We start from the raw sequence: 17044 nt of genomic DNA, 5'->3' as shown, positions 1-17044 counted from the left end.
AGGGAGAATGATCACCATCGTATGGTGATCATTCTCAGCTTTGAATGAGTTGATTTGGTGGACCAACGAGGGAGTTCCAAAAATCCAAAATCAACACGGCTTCTTCATGTTTATCCTCGTGGTGTTGCGACGAAGAAGGTGATCAGAGCAAAAAATGACATCGTTACGTCTGTTTATGGCATTCTGTTGGCGTTCTTTCCAACGTCGTTGGCGTTTGGACGTTTTCAACTAACGAGGTTGACGTCCCGTTAGTTGATTCGGTTCTCCTCGGTGCGCGCTTCCTTTCGCTACAGTGGGCTACGCGGAGCGCTCCTAGGCGCTGGATGAAAATCCAACGCTCATCCGATGGTCACGAGTTCTGTTGCACCGAATCCTACGGGTTTCGGCTGCAATGGATTATTGATTTTTTTTTTAATTAAAATTTAATGGATTATTTGAAATTAATTTTTCTTTCACCCTTTTGAATTTATTTTTGATCTTTTCAAATACACAAAATATTAAAATAAATATGAAAAATATTTTATCAATTATTTTGGGTATATTTTTAGAATTTAAATAAATAATTTTCCTTAAATGAAATGGATACAACAAATCATTAAAATTATTTATTTTTGTCCTTTAATTTTATCTAAAACTATTTTGAGATACTATGGTTACAACATTTGTCCCAAATAATTTTATTTTTTTATTTTGGCCTTAACTCTTAATTAATTTGATTAATTAGCACAATAATTAATTGTTTTAAATAGGTTTCTAGTCAAGGGATTAATTATTTTGATATTATTTATTTAAAAATAATTTAAAATAATTATTTTAATATTATAAATTAAAGTGTAGATTTTTAGTGCTTTCCAATATAGTCAATAATTATAGAAGTTATAGATATAACAAATGTTGTGATATATAAATATTTGAAATAAACCAAATGATATATGATAATGTGGAAATTTTAAATTATATGTTATGGATTTATATTTAGTTTTAAATAAGATAACATATAGTGACTCCTTGGGCGTGACAATAAATGTCATAGAATCTAATGAATCACATCTCGACATGGAAAATATAAAAGACAAGACAAGTTTATTTAAGAATCTCCATCAAGCTCCAGACCCAATTTAGTTTCTTTATCAGTTTTATTTATAAATTTCTATAATCGAAAAGGTAAAGGCTGTGCATTCCAGTCTGATCCCTTCAAAGCCAGCTTCGATGGCTAGGTCGTGAAATTCCTTATAGGTTCGCTCCTTTCCTCCGGGACTTATTGTTAACATAGTCATGTCCATTTGATAAATGCTCTTCACCTTTGTTTCGTTATTGAGCACTTCGGGAACTACAACTTCAACGACGATCACTTTTCCATTGGAAGGCAACACATTGTAACAATTTTTGAGCAACTTCAAGCAATCATCATCGCTCCAATCATGAAGTATCCACTACACGAAATAAATTCAATTTTTCAACAACACATTCACACAAACTAAATATATACATTAATTGGTATTGTTTTGTATTATATTAATTATGACAATAATAATACCAATACCTTCATAAAAATGGCATCTCCTTTGGGTACACATTCAAACATATTTCCTTCGACGTGTTCCACACCTGTATACATACATCTGAATTTTAGAACTACAAACAATTAATTAACCTGCATGCATGTGTGCTCTAGAAATTTCTAAGGTCAATGAATGCATTAGAATTAGAGATTGTAGGCCACCAGGATAAGGAGGAGCGTGACAAACAACGTGGGGTAAATCAAAGTTAATGCCCTTGATCTTGGGATACATTGAAATTATTGTGTCGAGGGTCGCACCAAGGCTACCACCCACATCTACCAATGTCATGCTGTCCATGTCTTTGTGGAATCCTCGATAAGATAATAGCAACTCATTGATCACAATTTTTGTGTGGCCCATCATAGCTCGATTAAACACAACATTGAAGATTGGGTCAGCACCTATGTAATCAAATACACTTGTCCCATTGGCCCTATCAAAGGCTACCCCTCCTTCCATCGTTGAATTTTTCAAGTGATGCCTTCATATAAGTACATGAAAGAATGTGAATATTTTGTTGTCTTTTTTGACTTAAATGAATTTGTCCGAATGAAATTCATTCAAAAGAAACCATACCAGCTATCAACAAAGGACTTGTCTTGTAACAACGTTATCATTGGTGCAAAGGAAAAACCTTCTTCATTCTTCACAAAATATTTTGCTACATGGCCCAATCCATATCGTGTCTGCCCAATAGTGGTAGCCATGGTTAACACATTAAAGCTAGTGAGCAGGTTGAGTATCCTTTCAAGCATGACATGCGCGATAGGGTTCTTGCAAGAGATTTGAGATGCAATCTCTAAAGGGGAGAGCATCGCTCCATGACCGGCCTTAGCTATGATCTCTAGTACGTCGAGATCAATAGCTGCCTTCATCGTCATGGGCAACGCGAGGGAGCTAAATAATAAGATGGCATATGCCCGATGCTCTTCTTCTTCTTCTTCTTCTCTAATTGGAAGAACAATATTGGTGTTGTCCTTCTCCATGAATTGTTGTTGTAAATATGGCTAATTACTATATATAATATGAAGAGCTTCTTTTGAGGATATATTTGTAGCGAGTTGTGAATAAAGAATAATGACGGTAGACTAGTTATAATGACATCCACCAGTCTTCCACTCAATAGTGTGTCACTTTATTTTTATGATGGATCCACCAGCCACCATTTCAATTATTATTATTATTATAGAAAGGAGCTAGACACTTCTTAATTAATCTCGGACGTAACGAGACCTGAAACGAAATAAAACCGAACCAGTTACAAAACATCCAACTAGAACATTATAAAATCTAATAAAATAGACAAACAAATCCGTCAAAGATAAAAACAAAAACAACTGCTATTCTTTTGAACACATTTTGATTTTTGGCAAACAAATCAAACCGAACAAACCTGATCTTTTAATGTACCAAACCAAATTGAACAATAAACCGAAACCACGGCTATCTTACTGTCGTCAACGTTTAGGTTGTGGATTTCGATGCACAACTAACCTAACCAAACCAAACCAAACCAAACCAAACCAGATATGTCACATACACCCACCAGCTATTTGATTTAAACTGATTTGTGGATTGTATTGGCTGCTTGTTTCTGTGACCAAAAAAATGTGTATTTTTTTTTTAAAGATTTCATCGATTGATCTGATCCATGATCTTGGTGGATTGAATAAACTATTATTTCTTTTCTAAAAAAAAGTTGTCTTTAAATAAAGTTGTGTTCTAATTGGTTTAGCTTTCGGATTGAATATATATATGCATGGTTACTTTGTAATGTATATTCATAATTCATTCACTATAAATTTATATAAGAATATAAAAAATATGTACGACCTTAAATTTTCAAAATACATATTGGAAGCAAAAAAAAAGTGCACAAACAAAAAAGACGACCTTACTATTGCATGTGATTGTCCAACTTTTACAAAATCTTTGTTTCGATATTTTAGGTGTTTGAAATTTATGACCAATTTAGGTTTCAGTTTGAAATTTGTTGGGCTATAAGTTAAAATAACCTGGTAAACATACTAATTAATAAAATAATTTATCTTTTTGTGCTCTATCTTATAGTAAAAATGCATGGGCAATGAGAATTGGATAATGCAAATTTAAATTTTGTGCCCACTAAAATTAGAATAATTTTTTTTTTAATTTAATTTTTTTTGAGAATTAATAATTAAAAAAATATATATCCAAAACATTCATTTTTTCATTTCCTCAAGATTACTAATAGATTGTTTCAATACTTCATCTCATACTCTTACACTATCATTTTCTTCATTTCCATTTTCACTCAAGGGTAAGGGTAGAGAACTTTGATTTTTTGCATTGAACAGTTTAGAAATTTAATCCATTAATGATTTTGTCATTGTCTTGTGTCGTTTATTGATATTTTTTACAATCACCCAACTGATATTTTTGAAATCTTATTCGTTCTTTATCATTTATATTATTCTTCGTCATTTAAATCTAAAATATTTAAACTAATTTATAAATTATAAAGTTATTAATAAATTAATGTATTAAGTAAGATTATTTAACTAGATTTAGACTTAAAAAAAGATAAATATATCTGGTGTCGGGTCAATAACATCCTTACCTCATATATGATTTGTTACCAGAGAAATTAAAAGATAAGAAAGGAGAAATGATTTATAGTTAGAAACTTAGAATAGAAAAAAAAATGACTGCGCAATAAATAATAGGGTTTAGAGTTAGAAAATCACGATGCAATATTAGTTTAAAAAAGGGCGACAATATTAGAACAGAGTAGAGCGTGAAATACAATTAATTATATATTTAATATTTATATATAATATAAAATGAGATATATAATATATAATTAATAATACTATTATATATTGATATATTTGAGACTATAAAGAGGTGGAGTTGCACCGGAGTCAATCTGTATCGTGGCTCGTGGTTCGCCATTAGTGCCATTAGTGGTAGCTGTTGTCAAAACATTGAAGCTAGCGACAAGCTTGAGCATTCGTTCAAGCATGACAACGTGTGGATAGGATTATTACGATTTCAGATTCAATCTCTAAAAGAGAGAGCATCACACCATGACCGGCCTTAGATATGATCTCAAATATCTTGAGATCGATGACTGCCTGTATAGTCATGGGTAGTGAAAGGGAGCTTAATAATTTGGTGGTATAGGCTCGGTTCATTTTTTTTTCTTCGTTTTTTATAATTTTTAAAATATAATAAATGTAATTCAATCGTATGTGATTCTTTACTGATTATTTAGTCAATACACTGTATCATCCTTTCGTTAGAATGAGTATCTTTTTAGGTGTTGGTTCACCCCATCATTCTATATCTATGAGATTTTACCTTTTTCGTTAGTTTTTTTTATACAACACACTGTCATCCCATTGTTGGATGGATCTTGAGACTCACGAGTAACTTCGAAATTCATTCAATTATTGTTTCACCCCAACAATCAATGCCCATGAGATTCTACATCTTCGCCGGTTTATCAGTCAACACACTACAATCCTATAACTAGATGGAACTCACGCGTTTTTGAAGCTTAAATATTACTTTGTCAACATTTTAACATCTCGTCTTCAATCTCAAATTGTTTAAGCATTTTCCATCTTGAGTTTAATTTGAGGAAGAATGATATATATAAGATATCAATATTATATTATTCTATTATATTATAATTTCATTTTAAGTTAATTATAATATCTATATAATAGATTTAACTTAAGTAACCAAATATCATTTAATACAATTTCTCTATATTCTATCAATAAAAAAAATAAAAAATATCCACTTACAATTTCTTCTAAATAAGAAGATAAATATCGACCTTGGCTTCCGCCATCATATGTGGTGGTAAATAGGGATATTATTTAGTCCTTGTATTTATTGATACTTGTATTTATTGATAATAAAAATTATTAGGTTGAATTATAAATATAATTCTTATTTTTAAAACTAGAGCAAAATATATTTGAATAATATTATTTAATAAAAATTAGGGTATTTAAATATTTAATTATTAAAATAATTTTTTATTTAAATTTTAAATTTAATAAAAATAAAATAAATTTATTTTAATTAATGAAATAAGTAATTTGATAGTTAGAGATTATAATATTTGATAAATAAAGAATTTATTAGAAAAAAAAGATTAATAAATGTTTTATAAAATTTATAAAAATAAATAAATCATATAATGTGAGTATGTCTATCTATCCTGAGTTTAATTAAATACTAAATTTAATTTTGATATTAGAAGAGTCTCAATCTCCAAAACTAAATATATACTGTATGTATTAATGATTAAAAAAAATATTGAACTTAACCTTTTTTTGTTTTTTCTGATCTTTTTTTAACTGTACATAAATATGCTAAAAATATTTATAAAATAAGAATAATTTAAATAATAACCTTTTAACAATAAGTCAACGTCTAATCTAATTTATTATCTTTAGTTAATTCATAAAATAAATAATTTTAAATATATTTATAATATGTAATTTATTTATTTTTTTAATTAATTTATATATATTATTTTATAATTTTATATTACTTTAATAAATAACTAGAAGTCTTATTTTTTCTTTAATATCACTATATAGCTTTAGTTTTAAAGCATTAGACAAAACTTATTTAAAAATTAAAAAAGTATTTTGTGTAATTAAAATGTTTGAGAATTTTGAATATTTACAATAAGTGATGAAAGCTAATAATTTGTTTCCTCAACATTTTAAATTTGACAATAAGTGGCTTCATAAAGAGAACTTCATGACTAAAGTTGAGTTGTGATAGAGGTCCACCATCTTTTCAATTGGCCACTATGTTGAAGATCCTTAATAAACATATAAAATAATGAATTCCTGAAGATAACATTTTCAATTGGCCACTATGATGAAGATCCTTAATAAACATACAAGAAAATGGATTCATGAATATATTCCCAATTTCAAGGTAAATGTGAACTCGATGTGCAACGACCTTCTTAAACTTGAAGAAATTGAGGGAGCAAGAACTCTAATTCATTAGAAATTGTTCAATAGATTAATTAAAGGTAATGAACTTCTCATCTTGTGTATGAGGAGGAAATAAATTCGAAACAATGTAGTAAGGAAAGTTGGCTCAAACTTGGTGATATAAATACTAGTTTTTTTCAAACCACTTGCAAGACTATATCTAGAGAAAATATCATTAACTTTCTCAAGATTGATGAAATCGACGTGTGTGAGTCGAGTATTTTAAAAAATGAGATCATGAGATTTTATAAATATCTTTATATTGAGAGTAATGTGAATTGTCCTAAACTTGAGGGTATCATTTCATCGGATTACAACGAGTCAAAAAATTGATCTTGAAGTTAGGTTCTCTATCGATGAAGTGTGACAGACTATAAACGACTGTGGTGGAGACAAAACACCTGATCCCGACGATTACTCTATGGAATTCATCAAGAAAGTATGGTCTCTTCTAAAGGACGAGACCATGAAATGGAGGGGTTGAGCTACAAAGTTTAAGAACCATTAACTTAATGTCGACAATGTATGAGATAATTTTCAAATGTTTGTCCAATAGAATACGAAAATTGCAACCGACGGTCATCTCTCAAAATCAAATGAATTTTATCCGTGAAAGACAAATTTATGATGTAGCTCTTATCGATAACAAGTGTTTGGAATGCATTAGTTAAACTTGACATTATAAATGCCTATGATCATGTTAATTAGAATTTTCTTCTTGACGTAATGTCACGATTGCGTCTTTTTTAAAAGTATTTTTCTATAAAAATATTTTGAAATCATTTTCTATTTTTTTTTATATTTAAAAAAAAATAGTTTAGAGCTTATAATTACTAAATAAAATAATTAGAAATTAAAAATCCCAAACAAACAGGCCTTTAGACATGCATAATCCCTGGGAGGTACACATGGTGGCTCCTAAAGAGAATTCTCCAGTATATTTAGGGACTCTTGGTTTTGGCCTTCATTTGTATCCATCCTTTGTTACATCTCTCTTGGCATACACTGATGCTGACTGGGGTGGGTGCCTGGACTGAGACTAATATTTCCATGCTCCTAATCTTCTTGGGAGATAATCTAATCTCTTGGTTGGATAAGAACCAAACCACTCTGTCCCGTTCTAGTGCCGATGCTAAGTACCGGATGGTTGCGAATGTGGTTTTAAAAGATTGTTAGCTACTTAATTTACTCTTAGAACTTCATTGACCAGTTCCTACCACTACTCTTGTTTACTGTGATAATATGAGTACGATTTACCTCTCCATTAATCTCGTTTAGCACCAACAGACCAAGCACATTGAGATGGGCATTCAATTTGTTCATGAGAAGGTCTCATGCATCCAGATTTGAGTTCATGTCTCATCTCGCTTTCACTTATAGATATCTTCATGAAGGGGCTTTCGAGAGTTTTTTTTGAAGAATTTCTATTCAATCTCAGCATATATTACCCACCTGATTCGATTACGGGGATGTTATAAATATAATCAATTAATAGTTATCTTGGGTTTTCTATATATAGTTGACTTAATTAATATATTGAAGATTTTTAGATTAGTGGCTAGATTAGTGAATCTCAATGTTATAATCTTGTATTTATAGTTTACATTTTGGAATGAATAGACCAACTAATTTTATTCCTCAAATCATTTGAATAAATTAATATATTGTTTAATTGATTTATTATATATATATATATATATATCTTATAGATAATATATTCTATTATTTAATGTTGATTAATTTATTGTTTCAAATAATAATTTTAAATATTATCAAATCATTTAAATATTGTTTATTTAAATTATAATTATTTTATTTGATTAATTCTTTTTTATTTTTAAATATTTAAGTTATTAAATATTAATAATAAAATATTAATTTTATTTGCTAATTTTAACATATCTTTAAAGAATGTGCCTAACGGGATTGGAACCATAGTCTCTATTATATAACATAAACATTTCAACCATTAGATCACTTAAAGGTTTATGAGGAGGGAAACTAGTATATGGACAAGTAAGATTAAAGAAGGAATGAATGGTCCCTTAAGAAGATTCTAAAGCTCAAGGACATCGTTATGATGTATAAGATTCGGTTCAGAGTAGGGAACCCTATTTTGACACGATCCTTGGTTATAAAACCAGCCTATTGTTCTTAAAGCAGATTTTGGAGGTATTCAAATAAGGATGGACTACCTTGTTGTTATGGTTAGAGACATAAGAGTCAGAGAATGGAACACACTTCCGAGGAGAATTTTTGAAGGTATAAGAATTCTCAATTTTATTCAAGCATTGCATATTAATGATACTACATATTTACGGGATTGGATGATTGAGAATGGTGAAGATTTTAATTCAAATCTAGCATGGGAGTTTATTCGGGAGAGGAGGCAAATTGTGGAGTGGGCTGCCTTAGTGTGGTCTTCTAAGATCATCTCTGCCATCAAATTACTCAATGACTTGCTTTCCGTAATCGGCTCTCGACAAGGGACTGAATTAGTAGGTATATGAAGATCCCAAGTACATGATGTGGTTTATGTTCAATGGAAGAAGAATTTATAGATCATTTGCTTAGTGATTGCCCCTTTTACGGCTAAATTGTGGAGGTGGTTTGCTAATGCTATGGGCTTGCTGAATTTTCTCTTTCATTGGAATTAAATCAAGGAATTCATGATTGAAAAGGCTAAGGAAACCCGTTTTTGTTAATGTCATGAAGTGTTACTTCATAGAGGTTGTGTATCAAACAGGATGAAAAGAAAAGTTGGAGTCTTCTTAAGGACTAGGAGAAACGAGGTGTAAGTTTGGAACGATATCATCTTTGATGGCCAAGTTCTAATACATATATGGAGGCGTATTTCTATCACTCCAGAGAATTGGATACATTGTCTAGAATGGGGTATTATATTTGAAAAAGTCACTGATATATGTTTTGTTGGGTCAGCTCATTTGGCAGCTGGGCCTAACAAATTAATAAAGCCCATTAGGGCATATTTAATTAAGGAAAAAAAAACATAGCAGTTTTTAGATTGATTTTTTTTCTCTCTCTCTCTTCCAGCAAGTTCTTCCTCCATTGAAGCAGCAATTCCTCCATTGAAGCAGCAGGTTCTTCTTCTGATTTCCTTTATCTTTTCTCCATTTGGTTAGCCATCTTTAATGATGATAATAATGTATGTGAATGACAAGTTAAGATGAGGTCAATTGATAACTTTTGTTAGATTACCTCTAGGCTTGTATTGAACTACATTGTATACCCATTTGATATAGTGGATGATTTAAGTGGCCGAAGTGTCCCGTGGTTTTTACCTAATTTGGGTTTTCCACGTAAAATCTTGGTGTCCTGCTCTCTGTTTTTGATTATTTGATGCTCAATTGTTTTGGCTGCCTATTTGATTACACAAAAGGGAAAAAGAATTGTTAGGCCTTGTTGTAGCTTGTTTATTTCTGAATTGCTAAACAGGTGCTATTATTCGATTTCTCCAACAAGTGGTATCAGAGCTGAGTTCGTTTGGTGGTGATTCATGTATAATTCAAATGGAAGAATCGTTGAGCAGTAATGGAACGATGATCAAACTCACAGCTACCAATTACACAATCTGGAAGTCACGGATGGAGGACTTATTGTGTAATTATGATTATGAAGACACTATTTTGGGTGATAAAGGAAAACTAGAGGCTATGACAGATGCAGATTGGAAGAAGCTGAACAGAAAGGCAGTTGGTAAAATCAGGCAATGGGTTGACAACAGTGTGTATCAACATGTGGCTACTGAGGTTAATGCTCATAAAGTGTGGACTATTTTGAGTGAGCTGTATGAGAAGAACAACACTCAAAACAGAGCATTTCTATTTAGGAAGCTTTGCTCGTTGAAATATCAAGATGGGTCTTCTATGTCTGAGCATCTAAATGCTTTTCAAGGGATTCTAAATGAGTTGGCTGCGATAGGAATGAAATTTGATGATGAGATTCATGCTATGTGTTTGATTAATTCTCTGCCTGATAGTTGGGAAACACTTGTGGTTTCAATTACCAATTCTGTTCCACAAGGTAAGCTCACTTTGAAAATGATGAAAGAGAGCGTGCTGAATGAAGAGGCTAGAAGAAAAGAACAGGGCTTCTCGACTCCAAGTCAGGTGTTCGTGACTGAGAAAAGGGGTAGAAGTAAAAGTAAAACTCCAAAGAATCGCAGTGGCAGTTCAGACAGGTCACGGGGAACATCCAGCTCGAGAAAAGAGATTACATGTTATCATTGTGGCAAGCCAGGACACAAGAAGTATCAGTGCAGATCTTTGAAACGGGAACAAAAGGAGAATAAGCAAGATGGAAGTAGTAAGTTTGCAGATGTGGGTGGTAACGACATCGATATTGTTTACGACAATGATAGTATCAACCTTGTTTCTCAAGATACACAATGGGTGGTAGACTCGGGTGCTTCTTATCATGTCACCAATCGTTGTGATATATTTGCTTCTTACACTAGTGGACAGTTTGGTTCAGTGACGTTGGGAAACCATGTTACGTGTAAGATTGTTGGAAAAGGAGATGTCTGTTTGGATACTAACACTTCGTGCAAGCTACTTTTGAAGAATGTTCGACATGTTCCTGATATTCGGATGAATTTGATCTCTACTGGTATTTTTGATGATGAGGGCTATCATAGTTACTTTGGTGAAGGAAAATGGAAACTCACTAAGGGGTCTTTGGTGATAGCTAAAGGAAAGAAGGTCGGTTCTCTTTATGTGACAGAGACTAAGTCTTACGGTGGATAAGCAAATGCAGTTAATGATTGTTCATCACAGCTTTGGCATAAGAGACTTGGTCACTTAAGTCAGAATGGCATGCGAGTTCTCTCCAAGACAATCGATCTCCAGGGCTTAAAGTCCACAGATTTGAAGACATGCACAGATTGCTTAGTTGGTAAGCAACATAAAGTTTCCTTCAAAAGTTTCTCTCCATCTAGGAAGCCCAATATCCTAGATATGGTTCACACAGACATATGTTTTATGGATTCCTTGACTTTAGGTGGTGCTCATTATTACATCACTTTTATCGATGATTGCTCAAGGAAGGTGAGGGCATATTGCTTGAAGACTAAAGATCAAGCATTGGATTACTTCTAGTTGTTTCATGCTGAAGTGGAGAGAGAAACTGGGAAAAAGTTGAAATGTGTTCGTTCGGACAATGGTGGCGAATACAGAGGACCATTTGTGGAATACTGTAAAAGTCATGGGATCAAGCTTTTGAAGACTGCCAAAAACACCTCAACAGAATGGAGTTGCAGAGAGGATGAACAGGTATATAAATGAGAGAATTTTGTGTATGTTGTCTCATGCTAAGTTGCCAAAATCCTTTTGGGGAGAGGCAATGAAGACAGCGGTTGATCTGATAAATCTTTCACCCTCAACTCCTTTAGATGGCGACGTTCCAGAAAGAGTTTGGAGAGGTAAAGACGTCTCTTATGATCACTTGAGAGTTTTTGGTTGTAAAGTGTTTGTTCATGTTCCTCGAGATGAGAGAGCTAAGCTTGATAGCAAGACGAGACAGTGTATCTTTATTGGGTATGGTCACGGAGAATTTGGGTACCGATGTTGGGATCCGGTTAACAAGAAACTCATTAGAAGTAGAGATGTGGTGTTCTTTGAAGATCAGACCATTGAAGACTTTGAGAAAAAGGAAAAGCCGAAGTCTACAGAGAATGAATTGCCTGACAATGGTAGGATTCGTACACCACAATCACAGCCCAATGATGTGGAGAATGCCCAAGTTGAGGTTGATGAGACTCCTTTAATTGATGCTGAGCCAACAGAGGAAGCTGAACAAGATGATGATAGTTCTCTAGAGCCACCTGATGATCAGTATATTAGAAGATCTAGTAGGCAGCGACAACCTTCTAGTAGGTATCCTCCCAATGAGTATGTGATGTTGACTGACGGGGGAGAACCAGAAACCTATCAAGAAGCATTGTCTCATGAAAACAAGAACAAGTGGTCGGTGGCAATGCAAGAAGAGATAAATTCCTTGCAAGAGAACGAAACTTATGACTTGGTGAAACTTCTAAAAGGAAAGAAGACTTTGAAGAACAAGTGGGTATTCAAGTTGAAGCACCAAGAGAATAGCTCACAACCTCGATACAAAACAACACTGGTTGTGAAGGGCTTTGGACAGAAAAAGGGGATTGATTTTGAAGAGATCTTCTCACCAGTTGTGAAGAGGTCATCCATCAGAGTTGTGTTGGCATTGGCTGCTAGTCAAGATTTGGAAATTGAACAACTGGATGTGAAGACTGCATTTCTCCATGGTGACTTGGAGGAAGAGATCTATATGGAACAACCTGAGGGTTTCAAAGTTAAAGGTAAAGAAGATCTTGTCTGCAGGTTGAGGAAAAGCTTGTATGGGCTCAAGCAAGCGCCTAGACAATGGTACAGGAAATTTGACTCCTTCATGGAAGCAAATGGGTACAGTAAGACTACTTCTGATCATTGTGTTTTCATCAAAAGATACGGTGTTGATGATTATGTTATTCTTCTGCTCTATGTTGATGATATGCTGATTGTTGGGCAAGATATTGCGAAAATTGAGAAGCTCAAAAGGGAGTTGAACAAGTCTTTTGCGATGAAGGATTTGGGTTCAGTGAAGCAGATCCTAGGCATGGAAATCACAAGAGACAGAAAGAACAGAACACTTTGGCTATCACAGGAGAAGTACATTGAGAAGGTACTTGAGAGGTTTGCAATGAAAAATGCAAAACCGGTTTCAGTTCCACTTGCAGGTCATTTCAAGTTAAGTTCTAAACAATGTCCTACAAGTGAGAAAGATAAAGATGAAATGAAGAATGTACCTTATGCCTCTGCAGTTGGTAGTCTTATGTATGCCATGGTATGTACAAGACCGGACATAGCACACGCAGTTGGTGTTGTTAGTCGGTATCTCTCCAACCCGGGAGAAGAACATTGGTTGGCTGTTAGGTGGATTCTCAGATATCTTCGAGGCTCTTCGAAAGCACGTTTATGCTTCGGAAGTGATACTCCTATTTTGGAAGGCTTTACAGATTCTAATATGGAGGGTGATGTTGATTCAAGAAAATATGTATCAGGTTTTTTGGTTACCTTTGCAGGCGGTGCTGTTTCGTAGCAGTCAAGGTTACAAAAGTGTGTTGCTTTGTCTACTACAGAAGCTGAGTATATTGCAGCTACTGAGGCATGTAAAGATGTGTTATGGATGAAGAAGTTCCTACAAGAGTTGGGCCAAAAGCAAGAGAAGTTTACTTTGTTTTGCGACAGTCAAAGTGCCATTCATCTCTCAAAGAATTCAGCTTTTCATTCGAGATCCAAACACATCGACGTGAGATATCATTGGATACGTGATGTGCTTGAGGCAAAAGAGCTGAACTTGGAGAAGATTCATACAAGTGAGAATGGTGCCGATATGTTTACGAAATCATTTCCTAAGGACAAGTTTGAAGATTGTCGGGAGAGAGCGGGTTTATTGGAGCCCGCAAAGTTGCGCTGACGGGGGAGATTTGTTGGGTCAGCTCATTTGGCAGCTGGGCCTAACAAATTAATAAAGCCCATTAGGGCATATTTAATTAAGGAAAAAAAAACACAGCAGTTTTTAGATTGATTTTTTTTCTCTCTCTCTTCCAGCAGTTCTTCCTCCATTGAAGCAGCAATTCCTCCATTGAAGCAGCAGGTTCTTCTTCTGATTTCCTTTATCTTTTCTCCATTTGGTTAGCCATCTTTAATGATGATGATAATGTATGTGAATGACAAGTTAAGATGAGGTCAATTGATAACTTTTGTTAGATTACCTCTAGGCTTGTATTGAACTACATTGTATACCCATTTGATATAGTGGATGATTTAAGTGGCCGAAGTGTCCCGTGGTTTTTACCTAATTTGGGTTTCCACGTAAAATCTTGGTGTCCTGCTCTCTGTTTTTGATTGTTTGATGCTCAATTGTTTTGGCTGCCTATTTGATTACACAAAAGGGAAAAAGAATTGTTGTTGTAGCTTGTTTATTTCTGAATTGCTAAACAGGTGCTATTATTCGATTTCTCCAACATGTTTGTATAAGGCGAGTTAGTGGACTTGTGTTATTTGTAGTTTGTATGTTTTCATTTGTATACTTTTTTTTTCCTTTAAAATCAAACTATGATTTTTCAAGTTTGATTCAAAAACTCATGTCTGTTTTTCTTATTTATTAGGGTGTTTAATGAGATGACAACTTTTCCGTTTTCCAAAAAATAATAATAAAAATTAAAAAAATATTATCTTATTATTTTATCGAGTTTTTCAATTTTTTACATTGACCTAAGTTAGGACCGGACAAATTTATTATTTTAGAGAGTTTATTAATTTACTGAATATTAATTTATTTTTTTCTTCACATGGGTTCAAACTATCACAAAATGGTGCTACTTATGATGGATTTTATATGCAACACTAGTAATGAAACAACAATTAATTGCCAGACAAGTATCGAAATTCTCAAATCGCAAAAATACTGGCATGAAACCCAAATAGAATATAGAAGGCTACTAATTGAAATGGGATAGAGCCCTTATTTAAGAATCTCATATAAGTTCGATTCCCAATTTGATTTCATCGTTATTTCATTTATAAATTTCCAAAATGGAGTAGATAAAGGCAGTGCATTCCAATCTTATCCCGGCAAAACCAGCTTGGGTTGCTAGGATGTGAAATTGGTTTAGGGTTCGCTCCTTCCCTCCGTGATACAATGTTAGCGTGACCATATCAGTTTGATAAATGCTCTTCACACTTGTTTTGTCATCAAGCACGTCTGGAACTACAACTTCAACAACGATCACTTTTCCATTGGAAGGCAACGCTTTGTAACAATTTTTGAGCAACTTCAAGCAATCATCATCGCTCCAATCATGAAGTATCCACTGCATAGATAAATCCACACAAGTGTTAAGTCAAATATACAAAGAATAATCACCTTAAGCGTGGCTTGAATGTTGTTTTGAATAACAACCTTTTTATTAATGATGTAAATATTACGAAATTGACTACATTTCTCTTCGTATAATATGGTGCGAGTAAGTTGTAATCATTTTTAAACTAACCTTCATGAAAATTACATCGGCCTTGGGAACACTTTCAAACATATTTCCTTCGACGTGTTTAACACCTGTATAAGTGAAGTAGTATAAAACTTTAAGAGACATGCATGCATTCACTAGCCAATAGTTAGTGTAAATAATTAAAGGATGTAAGGTTAACCAGGATAATGAGGAGCGTGACAAATGACGTGTGACAAGTCAAAATTAATGCCCTTGATATTGGGATACTTAGAAACAATTATGTTGAGAGTCGCTCCGAGGCCACCGCCCACATCCACCAATGTCATGCTTTCCATGTCTTCGTGGAATCCTCGGTAAGCTAGTAGCAACTCATTGATCACAATTTTTGAGTGGTTCATCATCCCTCGATTAAACAATTCATTGAACCTCGGATCCACACCTTCATAATCAAATAAGCTTGCCCCATTTGCCCTATCAAAAGGTACCCCTCCTTCCATCACAGCATCTTTCAAGTGATACCTATATATAAAAATACCAATGTAACCCATTATATATGATGGTTAATATATAGTATAGAATATTATTTGTGAATTAGAAATCATACTAACCAGCTACTAGCAAAGACCTTGTCTTGTACCAATGTCATTAATGGTGCAAAGGAAAACCCTTCCTCGTTCTTCACAAAATATTTCGCCACAGGGGCCAATCCATATCGTGTCTCGCCATTAGTTGTAGTGTTGGTCAACACCTTGAAGCTAGTGAGAAGCTTGAGTATTCGTTCGAGCAATATGTGTGCCGTAGGGTTGTTGCAAGAGAATTGAGATGTAATCTCTAAAGGGGTGAGTTTCACACCATTACCACCCTTTGCTATGATCTCAAATACATTGAGATCGATGGCTGCTTGCATCCACATGGGCAGTGATATGGAGCTAAGTAATTGTATGGCATATGCTCGGTGTTCTTCTTCTTCATCTTCTCTGATAGGAAGACCAATAATGCCATTGTTTTCCTTGGCCATAGCTACTTTTTGTTTTATTGAAGAGAGCAAGTCTTAAGTGTATGTTTGTATTGGAAAGGGTTGTTTATTTATAATAGGAAGTTTAGTTTGAAAACTTGCTAAAAACAGTACAATGATAATGCTTGAACATTTTCTCATATCCGGTCCTATCTCAACTTATATGTGTGGTTGATATCAAATCCTATAAAATAGTTAAGGATTGTTTGGATAAGTGAAATTAAAATTGACATTAAAATTTTAATTAAATTCAATAAGATTTGACATTCAATTATAGTCCAGTTCATTTCATATGTTTGAAAAATGGTCTAAAAAAAATCTATTATAATTACAATTCTAATATAATTATTTTTTTTGTTAGAATTATTGTATTATTATGAAACGCTTTGAATTTAAGTGGGGAGTTATATTT

At 33.4% G+C, this 17044-nt stretch overlaps 2 protein-coding genes across 2 annotated transcripts; both read right to left on the bottom strand.

The window, feature by feature from the left end:
- Positions 1–1066: 1066 nt before the first annotated feature.
- LOC124942390 (caffeic acid 3-O-methyltransferase-like) lies at positions 1067–2559 on the bottom strand. The gene is made up of 4 exons (XM_047482890.1): positions 2139–2559; positions 1724–2043; positions 1544–1608; positions 1067–1433 (listed from the first exon to the last, which is right to left on the bottom strand). The coding sequence occupies exons 1-4, from the start codon at positions 2546–2548 to the stop codon at positions 1137–1139; spliced, it is 1092 nt and encodes a 363-aa protein (XP_047338846.1). The 5' UTR covers positions 2549–2559; the 3' UTR covers positions 1067–1136.
- Positions 2560–15114: 12555 nt separating this feature from the next.
- LOC124943866 (caffeic acid 3-O-methyltransferase-like) lies at positions 15115–16677 on the bottom strand. Its single transcript, XM_047484322.1, has 4 exons — positions 16226–16677; positions 15817–16136; positions 15660–15724; positions 15115–15479 (listed from the first exon to the last, which is right to left on the bottom strand). The coding sequence occupies exons 1-4, from the start codon at positions 16633–16635 to the stop codon at positions 15183–15185; spliced, it is 1092 nt and encodes a 363-aa protein (XP_047340278.1). The 5' UTR covers positions 16636–16677; the 3' UTR covers positions 15115–15182.
- Between the last annotated feature and the right edge of the window lie 367 nt (positions 16678–17044).

The sequence above is a fragment of the Impatiens glandulifera genome, chromosome 6 (genome assembly GCF_907164915.1).
Source record: "Impatiens glandulifera chromosome 6, dImpGla2.1, whole genome shotgun sequence".
Taxonomy (NCBI): Eukaryota; Viridiplantae; Streptophyta; class Magnoliopsida; order Ericales; family Balsaminaceae; genus Impatiens; species Impatiens glandulifera.
Note: the sequence above shows the minus strand (reverse complement) of the source record. Positions and strands in the feature narration are given on the sequence as shown.

What these genes read in the sequence shown, in the direction of transcription:
- LOC124942390 (XM_047482890.1), bottom strand. Translation starts at nt 2,548, where the DNA reads ATGGAGAAGGACAACACCAATATTGTTCTTCCAATTAGAGAAGAAGAA. An exon ending in AAGTCCTTTGTTGATAGCTG is followed by an intron (nt 2,044 to 2,138) that starts GTATGGTTTCTT and finishes ACTTATATGAAG; the next exon opens with GCATCACTTGAAAAATTCAA. An exon ending in TCACGCTCCTCCTTATCCTG is followed by an intron (nt 1,609 to 1,723) that starts GTGGCCTACAAT and finishes GTATGTATACAG; the next exon opens with GTGTGGAACACGTCGAAGGA.
- LOC124943866 (XM_047484322.1), bottom strand. Translation starts at nt 16,635, where the DNA reads ATGGCCAAGGAAAACAATGGCATTATTGGTCTTCCTATCAGAGAAGAT. An exon ending in AAGGTCTTTGCTAGTAGCTG is followed by an intron (nt 16,137 to 16,225) that starts GTTAGTATGATT and finishes TTTTATATATAG; the next exon opens with GTATCACTTGAAAGATGCTG. An exon ending in TCACGCTCCTCATTATCCTG is followed by an intron (nt 15,725 to 15,816) that starts GTTAACCTTACA and finishes TCACTTATACAG; the next exon opens with GTGTTAAACACGTCGAAGGA.